The sequence below is a fragment of the Salvia splendens genome, chromosome 7, assembly GCF_004379255.2.
Source record: "Salvia splendens isolate huo1 chromosome 7, SspV2, whole genome shotgun sequence".
Classification (NCBI taxonomy): domain Eukaryota; kingdom Viridiplantae; phylum Streptophyta; class Magnoliopsida; order Lamiales; family Lamiaceae; genus Salvia; species Salvia splendens.
Genome location: NC_056038.1, coordinates 29,402,914 through 29,417,998, shown reverse-complemented (window position 1 = coordinate 29,417,998; position 15,085 = coordinate 29,402,914). Strand labels below are relative to the sequence as shown.

General features: G+C 38.8%; 2 protein-coding genes and 1 pseudogene across 2 annotated transcripts; 2 read left to right on the top strand and 1 right to left on the bottom strand.

Moving 5' to 3' along the window:
• Nucleotides 1–2,214: 2,214 nt before the first annotated feature.
• Nucleotides 2,215–2,646, bottom strand: LOC121810695 (putative B3 domain-containing protein At3g49610). The gene has a single exon (XM_042211443.1). The coding sequence runs from the start codon at nt 2,644–2,646 to the stop codon at nt 2,215–2,217; it is 432 nt and encodes a 143-aa protein (XP_042067377.1).
• Nucleotides 2,647–10,540: 7,894 nt separating this feature from the next.
• On the top strand, nt 10,541–12,319 carry LOC121810694 (annotated as a pseudogene).
• Nucleotides 12,320–12,574: 255 nt separating this feature from the next.
• Nucleotides 12,575–13,840, top strand: LOC121741092 (PLASMODESMATA CALLOSE-BINDING PROTEIN 3-like). The gene is made up of 3 exons (XM_042133789.1): nt 12,575–12,798; nt 12,894–13,142; nt 13,631–13,840. Exons 1-3 carry the CDS (start codon nt 12,735–12,737, stop codon nt 13,663–13,665), a joined length of 348 nt encoding a protein of 115 aa, XP_041989723.1. The 5' UTR covers nt 12,575–12,734; the 3' UTR covers nt 13,666–13,840.
• Nucleotides 13,841–15,085: the final 1,245 nt, after the last annotated feature.

The following is a 15,085-nucleotide window of genomic DNA, read 5'->3' as shown; positions in this document are numbered from 1 at the left end:
AACATAAATAGTTAATTTCAAATTTGTTCCTTTAAACATTTGAATTCATAGATATGTCCACATCCTTGAACATCTAGATAAAATATAACACTAAGAGGTCAATGAGTGTGTGTGAGTTGATTTAACAGTAATGTTTGAAGTTAAACAGTTTATGTTCGAGTCTATGTGATGCAACTTTTAAATTTTTATTTATCTATTAAAAAAAGAGAAGAATGAATATAAAGTGTGATACGTTATTTTGCACCAATTTTCAAAATTAATTCTTTACATTTCTAAATTAGTCATAGTATTGATTAATTATATTAGTAGGCCAGACTAATTATTAACGTCGACCAAGGTATTTTATACTCCCTCCGTTCTCCATTAATTGTCCATATTTTGCTATTTTTGTCTGTCCATCATTAATTATCTACTTTCATTTTTTATCATAAATAGTGAGTAGGTCTGTAGGTCTCACGTTCCACTAACTCATTCCACCTACATTTTATTATAAAACTAATATTTAAAAGTGAGACTCATATTGCACTAACTTTTTCAATCCACTTTCCTTTAAAATTAATGGGGGATGGAGGGATTATTAATAGGCCATGACTTATTTTAGTAGAACGGTCTTTTTTTTGTAACACTACAAAAATCATGAATATGGTTTTTATTTGGAAGGCGGCATGGCCCAAGTTGTTGTATTATTGGGTTGGGCCGGGTGGGCTATGTAATCAGATTGATGATATCGTATATCACTATCTATCATTATGGCGACATCGTAACGTTCATGGCCGGTATGTTTTAGCTTTGCCTTATGTAAATACTAGTATGTAAATATGTTCCCAGTATCCTTTGAGATATAAGATCAAATAAAATAAGATGAGTTGTGCTAACAAAATTTGTCCTTAATAATAGTGTCCAAAGGGATGTAATCCAATGCAAACTCTAAATATTGTATAAACTCCAAACTATGATTTAGGCCGTTAGAAAATGTTAACAGATGATAAAATAACGACCACAAAAATGTCAACACAATGTGAACGGTTGATGCTGTGTTTACAATGTGCTGACATTTTTTGTTGATGTTATTTTGTCATCTGTTAATATATTCTAACAGTCTAAATCATAGTTTGGAGTTTGTACAATATTTAGAGTTTGCATTTTACCACTACCCAGTGTCCAAATATGTTATATGTGGTGGTCACTTTTATAATGGTTAATTCCTACAATTTGGAAAATCTTTACAGTTGCATGCAAGTGTAGATAGATTCTATTAATAGGAAGCTTACAAAAATAAATAAAGTAAAATGAACGTAGCACCTCGACATACAAACCCAAAATTTCAACAACAGGATATATGAGTTGACCAAGCGATAGAGTATTTAATGTGAACTTTAAATTTCAAGTCATTTACCTTAAAAAATAAAATGAAAAATCTATAACAACAAAAAAATATAGATACACATACATAATTACATATCACTTCAATAAACAAAACCATAATTTCCTAACAAGAAAAGATAGATAAACAAACATAATCTTGATATATTCTGAGATAATTAGTATCGCGTGTGTTTGTGTGTGTGTGTGGCGATGCATGCTCAGAGATATAAATACGGATAAATTTATTAAGTTAAACTTTTAGACATATTAAAACTAGAAAATTTTGAAATAAAACAATACTCTTCTCTTTCTTTTGTGTCTCCCCTCCTTGTACCAAAAAAAGTTGTAACATACTCGACAACCGTAGTATGGGTATTCATGTAACATAAACAGAATTGTATAGTAGTGGTAGAGGGATATAAACGCTTTTTTCTTCCGTATGTATTTTGAATCTTACCTACGTGAATGAATTAAATCATACATATATCGAAACAAGGCCTAAAACAAACAAGCATTCACATATTCACGATCATGAATTATTAGATATCCTTAGGATATAAATAAACTAAATATGATTTACCTCTTCCACATCTTTCATTGTTAAATCCCTAACCCCTATGATTTAGGGTTTTTCGGAAGATTGATTTGAATGTAAAGAGACAAATGAAGACAATAAATTTGTAAACGATACACACCAGAAGCCTCAATTAATTACAAAATCCGAATCAATTAACAACAAAATGCTTACTTACACACACCGTAATACAACCCTAATTAAATTTGTTCCCCCAAATAAGAAACATTGCTATTTGAAATCAAGAAATTAAACAACAGATATACATAAACTGATCAGGCGCCGGCGGAGCCATTCCCCGGCAGGCGCACGAGGGCGAAGCACAACTCCCGATCAACTCTGAAACACCACAATTGCACCACCACCCCAATCCTCAACTTATTCTTAGCCACAATAGCATTCCACTTCCCATTGATAACGTAGCTGGACGACGTCTTCCCGCCGTCCTTCTTCGCCATGTCCCACCGCGAGAACTTGACGGTCTCCGACGCAGACAGAGACGGCCCCACCACCTTCACATCCATGTACTTCTTCTTCTTGCTCTTCGAGTCGTAGCCGCGGAGGTGCTCCTTCTCTCCCTCCGTCAAGAAATCGTCCGCAATCTGGTTCATCGGGATCGACAGACGGTTGTGGCCGCTGCTCAGATCAGTGCCGTAAAGCTGCTTCTGTATCACCAATTTCGCCGGCGCGTCCGCCCCACGCGACATCTCTTCGATCGCAATTTTGAATTCCTCAGGCAGCGGGGGGCGTTCGTTGTTGTTGATGGCGGGGTTTGGGATCTTTCTGTTGGGGTCGTGTTGCCGCCGATCTCACACGCACACGATCGAAAAATAAAACACACAAAGGTGTAACGTGGTTCGGTGATGAATCACCTACGTCCACGGAGAAGATGACCGGAATTTTATTGATGGAACTCTCAATACAAGAACTTCACACTTACAATCTATCACTCTAAGCAAACGCTAGCTAGTGCAAGAATTCTCTTCCAATTGTGTGTGTAATCTGTGTTCTGCGTCTCTCTCTCTCTCTGATTACAATCGAGCTGTAAGTATATATGGGAGTCAAGAAGAAAAACAAACTAACTAATTTGTTTCTAGAAACAGTTACAACCGCTAAACACCAACGGCTAGTTTCAGCTCGGCAGCTCAAACCGAGCTCCCTGCTAGTTCCAGTTCGGCAGCTCAAACCGAGCTCAAGACCGCACTCCCTTCTCGGCGCTCAAACCGAGCTCAAGACCGCACTCCCTTCTCGGCTCAAAACCGAACTCCCTTCTCGGCTAGTTCTAGCTCAAAGCCGAGCTTCCTTCTTGATCCCTGCCCCGAGCTTCAACGGCTCTGTCACTTGACTGAATCAGTGAACTGCAAGGACACACCTTCACAAATCTCCACCTTGTCCTTGCAAGTCTCCATCAACATCTAAATTCCCTTCTCAAAACCTGTTTCATACCTCAGCACTCCACAACCTCAACCAACTTCAAACAATGCTTGAACTTTGAAGCCGGTAGAGATTTTGTCAACATATCTGATGCATTTTCTTCAGTAGGAACCTTTACCACATCAATCCTTCCATCCTGAATTTCATCTCTAATGAAGTTCCTCCTCACATCAATGTGCTTGGACCTCTCATGGAACATTTGATGTTTTGCTAAACATATAGCCGAGTTGCTGTCACAGTTAATCTTCACTGCTCCCAGCTTCATTCCTAAATCTTCCAAGATTCCTTGCAACCATTTCCCTTCCTTTGCAGCCTCAGTCAGAGAAATATACTCAGCTTCGGTTGTGGACAGTGCAACCACAGACTGCAAATTTGATTTCCAGCTAATTGCTGTGCCATATAGTGTGAAGATGTAACCACTCTGAGACTTTCTGTTGTCTAAGTTAGCCGCATAATCCGAGTCACAGAATCCTTCTAGGACTTCCCTCTCCTCAGACCATACTCCACCACCAAACTTCAAGCCAACCATGACAGACCCTTTCAGGTATTTCAGAATCCACTTTAGTGCTGCCCAGTGATCCCTACCTGGATCAGCCATATATCTACTTGCAACGCTTATGGCATGAGCCACATCCGGCCTTGTACATATCATCAAGTACATCACACTTCCCACTATATTTGCATAGGGTATCTTGCTCATCTCTTCTCTATCTTCAGCTGTCTTTGGCATCTGTTCTTTACTGAGTTTGAAGCAGCTAGCCAATGGAGTGGATACTGACTTTTCACTCTTTACCTGGTATTTTTCTACCACCTTTCTGATATAATCAGCCTGAACCAATTTCAGTTCTTTCTTTTTTCTGTTCCTGACAATATCCATACCCAAGATTCTCTTGGCTTCCCCAAGATCTTTCATATCAAATCTCTGCTTCAACTCATCCTTCACAGACAGCAGCTCACTCTTGCTTGATCCTGCCAGCAGAATATCATCCACATACAGCAGTAGATAGGCCAGTATTAGATTTCCACTTCTCTTGACATACACGCAGCTATCAAAACTGGATCTCTCAAATGCCATCAATTCCATCTGCTCATGAAACTTCTTGTTCCACTGCCGGCTGCTTTGCTTGAGCCCATATAGGCTTTTCTTTAACAGGCAAACTTTCTTTTCTTCTCCCGGCTTCTCAAAACCCTTAGGCTGCATCATATAGATCGTCTCCTCTAGATCTCCATGCAAAAATGCTGTCTTCACATCAAGTTGATGCAGCTCCCAGTTGAAATGAGCAGTCATGGCCAATAAGATCCGAATAGAAGTGTGCTTCACCACTGGAGAGAACACCTCTGTGTAGTCAATACCCTCTACTTGTGTGAATCCTCTAGCAACCAGCCTTGCCTTAAACCGTATACTTTCAACTTCCCCCACCTCTACTTTCTTCTTAAACACCCATTTGCAACTGATCAGCTTCTGAGTCCCTGGATCAGTCACCAAAATCCAAGTCCCATTTCTCAGCAAGGACTCTATTTCTTCTTCCATGGCCTTGATCCATTTCTGACTTTCTTTGCAACTCATGGCTTCTTCATAGGTTGAGGGTTCTGAAAACATGAGTACTTCTGCTACACATAGAGCAAAGAAGCTCATGTCATAATCTGAGAATCTGCTAGGTAGGCCTGCATTTCTTCTTGGATTTCTTCTGGCCCCTTGAGCTGCAGCAGCTTGCTGCACTGGTGACTCCTGCTCACCTGTGTTCTGAGTATGTTGAGAACTAGTTGCTCCACCTTCTTCTTGATTTTCTGTGATCACAACATCCTCATCAGTGTCTGTTCCAGCAGATTCTCCACCAAACTCAAGGTTTTGCATATCAGAGCTACTGCCACCACCAGAGGGCTTCCCATCATCTTTAAATGGCATCTCCTCTTCATTGAATGTCACATCTCTGCTCACAATGATATTTCTGCCTTCTCTATCCAAATTCCACAATCTGTATCCTTTCACCCCATCTTGGTATCCCAACAGCACACATTTCTTTGCCCTTGGCTCCAATTTACTCTGCTTAATGTGTGCATAAGCAGCACACCCAAACACCTTCAAGGCTGAGTAGTCACCTAGGCTTCCATACCATCTTTGATCTGGGGTCTCATTGGATATAGCAGATGATGGACACTTATTGATCAGATTAGCTGCAGTAGAGACAGCCTCTGCCCAGAATCTCTTTGGCATTCCAGAGTAGAATAGCATGCACCTCACCCTTTCTAGCAATGTCCTATTCATTCTTTCTGCCAGCCCGTTCTGTTGAGGATTTCTTGGCACGGTCCTATGCCTTCTTATCCCTTTCACTTTACAGAAACTATCAAACTCCGCAGACAGAAACTCCATGCCATTATCAGTCCTTAGATATTTAAGCACTGAGCCCTTTTCATTCTCATATCTAGCATGCCATTCTCTAAATTTTTCAAAAGCTTGGGACTTCTCTCTTAGAATGTAAATCCACACTTTTCTTGAGTAATCATCTATGATGGAGATGAAATACTTGCCTCCACCTATGGATTCAGTTTGGGATGGCCCCCACAAGTCACTGTGGGCATACACAAATGGGGCTGATGAAGTGTGTTTCCCACCAGAAAATGGCAGCTTCTTTGCCTTTCCTAGAATGCAAGATTCACATTTCTTTAGGCTGTCTGATGCACTTAACTTCATCACTCCTCGTTTAGCCAGCTCTCTTATGCCTTTCTCACCCACATGTCCAAGCCTGGCATGCCATAGATACAGGTCTTCTGTCTGGGCAAGATTCACAGCATCAACCACGGTTTCACCCAGCAAATAGTATAGGCTGTTCTTTCTCTGAGCCTCCATCACAATTCTGGTGCCTTTTGTTACTGTGAGGATCCCATCACCAGAGTTGAATCTGCACCCTTTTGACTCTAGCATTCCAAGAGATATTAAATTTCTCTTGATTTGAGGAATGAATCTGACTTCTGTGAGAGTCTTCATACTCCCATCCTTCATCCTCAATCTGATGTTCCCAATGCCCTTGACATTGCACACTTGATCATTTCCTAGCATCATTGATCCTTCCCAAGCTGATAATTCTTGGAACCAAGATTTGTGTGAGCAAATGTGGAAGGAGCAACCTGAATCCATGATCCAGCATTCCTCAATCTTGGCCCCTGAGTGGATATTCAAAGCTTCATTATCTTCAACATCCTGAGCCAGATCAGCAGTCTCTATGTTCCCAGCCTTTTCTCGCTCTTGTTTCTTCTTCCAAGCAAAGCAATGCTTCTTTAAATGGCCCGGTTTCTTACAGTAGTGACAGCTTCTCTTCTCCTTCCATACTCCACCTTCTTCCTTCTTCTGGAACTTCTTCTTGGAACCCCTTTTATTCTGATTATTTTTCACATGCAGACTCTCAGCTACTGGATCAGTTTGTTTGTTATCAGCCTTCTGAGATTCCTTCATCTTTAATGCAGAATGAATCTCTTCATAGGTGACCTTGGTTTCTCTTCCAAGAAGCACTGCATCCTTGAAGTGCTCATAACTTTTAGGCAGGGAATTGAGCAACATCAATGCCTTATCTTCATCTTTAATGACCTCATCGATATTCTCAAGATCATCTATGCATTTCCCAAACTCCTCAAGCTGTTCAGAAATGCTCTTTCCATCTGAAAACTTGAAAGCAAGAAGCCTTTGCTTCAAATGTAACCGGTTCGCCAGAGACTTGGTCATATACAATGACTCAAGTTTCCCCCATACTCCTGCAGCCGTCTCCTCCTTGGAAACTTCCCTTAGCACCCTGTCCGTGAGGTTCAAGATCAGGGTGCTATAAGCCTTATACTGCATATCTTGAAGCCTTTGCTTCTCCTTGTCATCAGTATCAGGTTTGCCTTCTTTAGCGTCACCTTCATTCTTCAAGATATCCCATAGGCCTTGCTGCATCAAGATGGCCTTCATCTTCAGTCTCCACAGCCCAAAATCGTTTCTCCCGGTGAACTTTTCCACCTCGAACTTGGCTGTAGACATTTCTCAAAACGAGCGGTGGGCAATCGCCAAGATCAGCTTATACAACGGAACCTCTAGACACGAACTCACCCAGAAACCAATCAATCGGCAAATCGTGGAAGTCTTCCCACAGACGGCGCCACTTGTTGGGGTCGTGTTGCCGCCGATCTCACACGCACACGATCGAAAAATAAAACACACAAAGGTGTAACGTGGTTCGGTGATGAATCACCTACGTCCACGGAGAAGATGACCGGAATTTTATTGATGGAACTCTCAATACAAGAACTTCACACTTACAATCTATCACTCTAAGCAAACGCTAGCTAGTGCAAGAATTCTCTTCCAATTGTGTGTGTAATCTGTGTTCTGCGTCTCTCTCTCTCTCTGATTACAATCGAGCTGTAAGTATATATGGGAGTCAAGAAGAAAAACAAACTAACTAATTTGTTTCTAGAAACAGTTACAACCGCTAAACACCAACGGCTAGTTTCAGCTCGGCAGCTCAAACCGAGCTCCCTGCTAGTTCCAGTTCGGCAGCTCAAACCGAGCTCAAGACCGCACTCCCTTCTCGGCGCTCAAACCGAGCTCAAGACCGCACTCCCTTCTCGGCTCAAAACCGAACTCCCTTCTCGGCTAGTTCTAGCTCAAAGCCGAGCTTCCTTCTTGATCCCTGCCCCGAGCTTCAACGGCTCTGTCACTTGACTGAATCAGTGAACTGCAAGGACACACCTTCACACTTTCTTCTCTTTGCGTCGGAGGAGGAGGAGGGTTTCTCGATTTTGCGCTTCGGGCGTGGGATTTGCGCGGCGGCTTTTCTCTCGCTCTCGAGAATCTCCGCCGCTCGTTCCGTCGTGGCGAGCAGAACGTCGAAGAGACTGCCTTTCATGTCGAGTTTGTGTTTCATATCGGCAATTGTGATGTCTCGGATAAACATCTTGCTTTCGTAGGTGTGGAGAAATTGTGAGACGGTGAGGGAGATCGGAAATGGATGGGATTTTATAGATGTAATGAACAAAGGAGTATGTTTTAAATTACCGTTGCGCGCATATGGAAAGAATTGAGAATATGGTAAGTTTTGTCCGTTGTTATGGAAAGGATTTGTGATTTTATATATGGTAATGTTCCTAGTGGAGATAGGAGAAGTGTTTTCACTTTTAATTCAACTACGGTCTTTCCTTATATATGTCATATTTTTTTGGTAATTAGGAGCATCAGAAGCGCGGGATCTACTTGGTGGGAATGAGGGGAATTGCCTCATCTCAATATATTTCACTTGTACTATTTGTTATTTAATTTTTTTTAATTTGTCCTATTTCAAACTATTAAAAATTCTTAATGTATTTATTGTTACCCCTGCTAAATTGAATTCCGGGCTCCGTGTGAGGAGATATTTTATGGTTATATTATATAATTCAAATATAGTTTCCTTGTAAAAATATGATTTAATTGGATTATATATATTGGACCATATGATTATAAGGTAATCAGGAATACTAGTTAAAATAGCAGTAAAAAATATGAAATTTAGTTTTTTTTTATCGAATTTTGTAATTTTAAAAAATACTAATCAATTATATAACTTTGGCATTTTTCTTATTACCAATTAATTTAGATTTGGGATATATTATGTATGATTTGAAAGTCAATATACTTTAGTCTAATCTCACACTTCCTCAGTCAAAACTATTAGAGACATTTCTTTTGGACACTTGATTTAAAAAATTTATATTTACATATGAAAGAAAATAAAATAAGAGCGAGTAAAGCATAATAACAAATTCAATTTTTGCCAAAAAATAACTTGTGCAAGTAGCTTGGGAGACCTGCAATGGAATATGGTGCAAGTATTTTGAGTTTTCATGCTAAAATTAATGACTTTCGTCATTGATATACAAATTTGCAAAAAAAAAAAGTCCTAGATTTAGACTTAATTTTACATAGTTTTCCTCCAAATATAAATTAAATTGACAATTGAGAAAAATGCCATAAATCTGACTCATGGAGTATATAATTTCTCCTAAATCAGTATTTGCATGATTTCTCCCAAATCAGTATTTGCATGATTTAAATTAATTTTAATTTAATTATTTAATTACTTGATTTGCATGATTTAATTCATAGTAATAATTAATAAATAACTCGACGTGTACTTAGGTAATTAATGTCTTAGTTTATTGATTTAAACTTGCAATAAAATTTATTTTAAATTATTATAATTGGATTTGTCATTGTTATGCTTAGAGATGAAAGATTAAAGAAAAGTACTAAAGGAGAGAGAAATCATTAATTAATATTGATATAAAACAAAATATATAAGTATAGAGTTAAATGCCATTTATTAATTGTGACTATTTTAATTTAAATAAGTTCAGTAAAAGAGGGAAATGCTGGTAGTATTAAATAAGTAATGTTCCACATGTGTTATATACTCTCTCCGTTCCATATTAATAGAGTCATTTTACTATTTGGAAAGTTTGAGGTTAAATGACTCCTAAATAGATGAGTTAGACGAATCTGTTTTCGACTACACTAATTCAAAATGTGGGGTCAAACCTGAAATCCATATAAAGTGCAGGATTGCAAGATGGAGACAAGAATCTTCAATTGGAAACCCAAATCAGAAAAAACTACGAGACTGTAGTCCATAAAAGTTGACTATGTAAATAGAGTGGTACAAAACCACCGGAACCCATAAGGAAACACAAAGTATTCAAGTTTCATTTTGAAACATTAGCTACTGTTTTAAGAGGAATGAGAATTTCACAGAAATATTATCTCTTTTTCTCTTAATTTTACTGACTGAAAACTCTCCTGATCTTACTTTCATACACAGTTATTGGTGGTAACATGCAGTTTAGATGATACTACAGGAGAGGAGCTTAAATTTAAAATATACTATTTTCAAATTTCTCTCCCTAATACCACTATGTAGCTGTATCTGTAAAAGCAAGTCTCATAGCTAGGATGGTGGCTGTTACACTTGATTGCTTCAACTTTGCTGGAATACTTGTTTTTCTAATTTGTGGTCATAAAGCTCGGGTGTGTTGTACCACTTAAATCCACTTGGGATGGATATACAAGTTTGTACAAGCTATTCGCTTCGAGTGTTTGCTCGAAATAGTGATAAGTGTTGGTTCTTTTTCAGTCGTTAAAATATGGATATAATAGTTTTATTTCACTTTTTTTTTCAGTTTCATGAGATTGCTGTAACTTCCATTACATTAGTTTTGCACATTGAAGTGCAGATCATTAGGGGCATCTTGAAATGGGGACATGACATCCTCTGGACCTCATATCAATGACCAATCATCAATGCTGCCTCCTCGAAAACAGCCACGGTCTGGAGGAGGTGGGCTTTAGACATCCCTCTCATTGGTCTCTTCAGATGCCTGTGGATCCAAATCTCCATGAGCGCGGCTCAAATTCTGATCAAGTCCGCGAGTCACCATCTGATAGTGCTAGTTCCCTGGAAACTTGGCCCACTGCCGATGCTTTGGTAGGAAGAGACTAGAGAAGGAAAAACAAAAACAGAATGGTTTCACAGTGCAGTCTGTCATGGATGTAGCTAGACAAAAAGTGGAAATTATAGCAGAGAAGATGCAAAACCTTCCAGATTAGTATCTGGAAAATTTAAAGAATGAGCTTCGGCCTCTCTTGAAGGGTTAGGTGGTCCGAAACAGAAAGAAGACTTCCTATTTTTCCAGAAGATGGTTCAGAGAGTAGGGGTGTTTTAACAGAGAAAACACTGATTATGACACACAGGGTTCAGCTCGAGATCCTGGTTGCAATGAAGACTGGCATTCAAGTATTTTTACGTCCTAGCGTCAGTCAATCTCAAGCTTCTCTTATCGATATATTCTTATACAGGAGATGCAGAAACATAGCATGCGGAAGCACCTTACCAGCAGAGGACTGTGCCTGTGAGTTGTGCTCGAGAAGAAATGGTTTCTGCAACCTGTGTGATCTGCAACACTTCTGATTTTGAGGTTAACACATGCCGCTGGATTGGGAGTGATTTATGCTCTCACTGGACTCACATTGTTCCATTCGAAATGGACAGATTGGCATGGGCCATTCTGTTAAAACTGAGGCAGGACATTACTATGGAAATTGGGGCTGCTGAACCTATTCCTTATAAAGTAATCTTGATGTTCTTTCAAGGTAGAGCTTTACTCATTGCCTAATTACGTTTGTTCTAATTAAATAGTACAATTTTCTGCTCAAAATGTTGTTACTCATTGCCATATTAAATCTTGATGTTCTTTCAAGGCAGGGCTTTACTCATTGACATTACTATGCATGCATCTCTAATTGAATTCAATTTTCAGCTCAAAATGTTGTTTCTTCAACAGAGCTTGAAGATTCGTTCAAAAATCAAGACAGTGAAGATGCTGGCAGGATGCTGTCTCCAAAGGAAGCATTCAATAGGACTGCGCAAGAAGCTGTTAGAAAGATGGAAATGGTAGCCGAGGAGAAGATGCAGATGGTAAAAAAGGCTCGATTTTCTGTTGAGGCTTGTGATCATGAGCTCAAAGATAAAGCGGGAGAAGTTTCTGACTGAAATGGAAAGGCAGAGAAAGAAGATGCAGATCGATGAGCTCGAGAGCATTGTAAGACTCAAACAGGCTGAGGCTGATATGTTCGAGATGAAGGCCAACGAGGCCCGGCGAGAAGCTGAGAGGCTCCGCAGAATTGCACTCGCCAAGACTGAAAAGTCTGAGGAGCATGAAGCCGAGGCTGAGAAGCAGTGTCTGTTCGAAAGGATCAAGCTCCAAGAGAGATCAAGAGCGTCACAGAGCAGCGCTGGTGCTAACGAGTCATCTTCATGCGTGTGAATAAGGGCAAGTTGAAAAGGGAAAGGATGGGTTGGAACAGAATCTTTACTTTTACTACTTTTATTTATGTTTCCTTCGCAATTAAGGCGGTGTCGATGCTCTTAACAGCACCGTGTATTCTTTTCCATAATAAGCTGTCATGTGCAAATAGACTATTGAAGATTCTATTCCCCTCAAAAAATAAATTACTGCTAATATGTTGAAAACAATAATACTTGAACACCAAAATGTAATATAGATATAATTTTGTTTAGGAATTACTCAATGCGTATGACTAGTTCCAGTCAAACACAAAATCTATATAATGAAAGAATGCAATTAGCATAATAAATGGTAACTGATTACAAACGTTGAAGAATGAGAATTTGAGTAATTACTAATTACCACATTCCATTTTTATCTTTTACGCTGATATGTGCAGAAAAAGCTATAAATATTTAACCTCCATATCCATCTTTATATAAAGATAGGAGTTTTGCCTTTGAAGCCACACCCCTTATAGTACATTTTTGTAAAACTCAAATCATTTGTGATGAAGATGTTGATCAAGGCTCTAATCACTCTCTTCTTCCTACTCTCGCTATTACATAATTCTGGTAACATTCTCTATATTTATGCAGATGTACACTGCTTAATTTCAAAATAAATGAGATACTATTAATTATTGGATTAATTTTTGCGATGGTTTTAGATGGAGAGTTCCAGGACTATTGCATAGCGGACGAGCAAACCCCAGAGGATGTGCTCGAGCAAGCCATGAAGTGGGCTTGCAGCAATGGGGCGGACTGCAGCGCCATCGGAGAGAGTGGGCCGTGCTACCTTCCTAACACAGTCAAGGACCACTCCTCATATGCATTCAACAGCTACTATCAAAACATGAAGCACAAAGGAGGCAGTTGTTATTTCAATGCTGCTGCACTTATATCTGATCTCGATCCAAGTAAGATCAATATATTTTTATGATAATCTAGGTTTTATATACAGCTTCATGTTGATTTGCTTGCATTTTAAGATTCTTCCATTAGCCTATTATTATGTGGATGGGACAGCTTTGTGATAATTGAATACTTTCATTTTGAATTTGAATAAATAAATTTCTTCATGAATTGACTGCAATCGGATTTTGAAATTGGAAAAAATTAATGAGATCACAAAATGTGGATTTCCACAGTAGTGGAAGCACATAATCATGTTAATTACCTGTTGCGAGTTTTTCTTGTTTAAAAGGAGAAAAAAGGAAAAAAGGGGAAATTAAAGGATGGAAAAAAAATATTCTGCTCAATATATTTCTCATTATTAATGATATATAGTACAAGATCTCTCTTTTTCTTTTTCTTTTTTTTTCTATGATTTATTAGTTTGTGTAATAATTTCTTATTGAAACCTATGTTATGTGAAAGTTTATAATGCTAATCCTCTGAATGACAGGTCACAGTTCATGCAAGTTCGAGTCTCTCCCTTGAGCCCTGTTACAAGATAAAACTAGTGATCAAAGGCTTGTTTGGCATTCAGAATAGGATAATGTGTAGTATTGGGTATATTTGAATGATGTACTCTTTTAAAGTATTAATATTATGTTTGATAATATTAAATGCGCAAAATTATCTTATATAAAAATAAATTCTAGAAGAAAAACAACATTGCGTAATTTAATCAATTAATTTGTGGCAAGAGGATGATAAAATAAAGATAGTTTAATTTATTGATAAATTAATTAATGAGTACTATTAAATTTTTTAGGTGAGATCCTAGGTCATTGATTGTTGTGACAGAATAGATCAATTGTGTAATCGATATAAATAGAAACCTAAAGAAGACACAAATTTACATGGTTCACCAACATTGTTGGCTACGTCCACGGGCAGGAAACGGAAAACAGATTTTATTCAGAGTGTGTTCATATTATGGCTACAAATTTCAGATTTCAGATTTATGTGCTCTACTCCCATATAAATAGGCACGCATGAGACAGACTAGGCCTAGGAAACATAATCCTATACAGAATCAAGGCATACTAACAAATCTCCACCTTGACTTGAATTCTCCCTTGTAGATGCATCATTACAATGCTAAACGAACAGACTTCTCCTTCCTTGCCTCATATTTGCCCTCCCCGGACAATTAACAGCTCATGACGTTAAGCAAGTCCAAACAGTGTTGAAACTTGCTCTGCGGGACCGGCTTGGTGAACATATCAGCAGGATTATCAGTAGTACCTACTTTCTTCACCTCAATTATTTTCTCATTCTTCAGAAAATGATACCTCACATCGATATGTTTGGTCCTCTCATGATGGACCTGATCCTTGGCTAAACAAATAGTGCTCTGACTATCACAGAAAACAACAGTTTGCTCTTGATGTAGACCAAGATCACCAACTAGCCTTTTCAGCCATATTCCCTCTTTAGCAGCTTCTGTCAATGCCATATACTCTGCTTCAGCCGTAGACAAAGTAACTGCAGCATGCAAAGTTGCCTTCCAACTAACAACGGAACCACCAAACATAGCCAGTCATAGATCTTCTACCGTCAACATCTCCAGCATAATCAGAATCAGAATAACCAATCACAGAACATTGAGTATCACCTCCATAAGCGAGACCAACATCAGACGTACCTCTCAAGTAACGAAAGATTCTCTTTACAGCCTGTCAGTGATCATTTCCAGGCTGCCCCATGAATCTGCTGACAACACTAACAGCATGTGCTATGTCTGGCCTAGTGCAGACCATAGTATACATCAGACTCCCAACAACATTCGAGTACGGAACTCGAGACATGTACTTCTCCTCAGCTTCAGATTTTGGTGCCTGATCAGATGACAGATGAATATTTATGGCACTTGGAGTATCAATAGCCTTTGATGTAGACATGCCAAATTTTG

Bases quoted from the DNA above. Each gene is read 5' to 3' on its own strand.
- LOC121741092 (XM_042133789.1), top strand. From the start codon at position 12,735: ATGAAGATGTTGATCAAGGCTCTAATCACTCTCTTCTTCCTACTCTCG. The intron at 12,799-12,893 runs GTAACATTCTCT...CGATGGTTTTAG, and splicing joins CTCGCTATTACATAATTCTG to ATGGAGAGTTCCAGGACTAT. The intron at 13,143-13,630 runs GTAAGATCAATA...TCTGAATGACAG, and splicing joins TATATCTGATCTCGATCCAA to GTCACAGTTCATGCAAGTTC.
- LOC121810695 (XM_042211443.1), bottom strand. From the start codon at position 2,646: ATGTCGCGTGGGGCGGACGCGCCGGCGAAATTGGTGATACAGAAGCAG.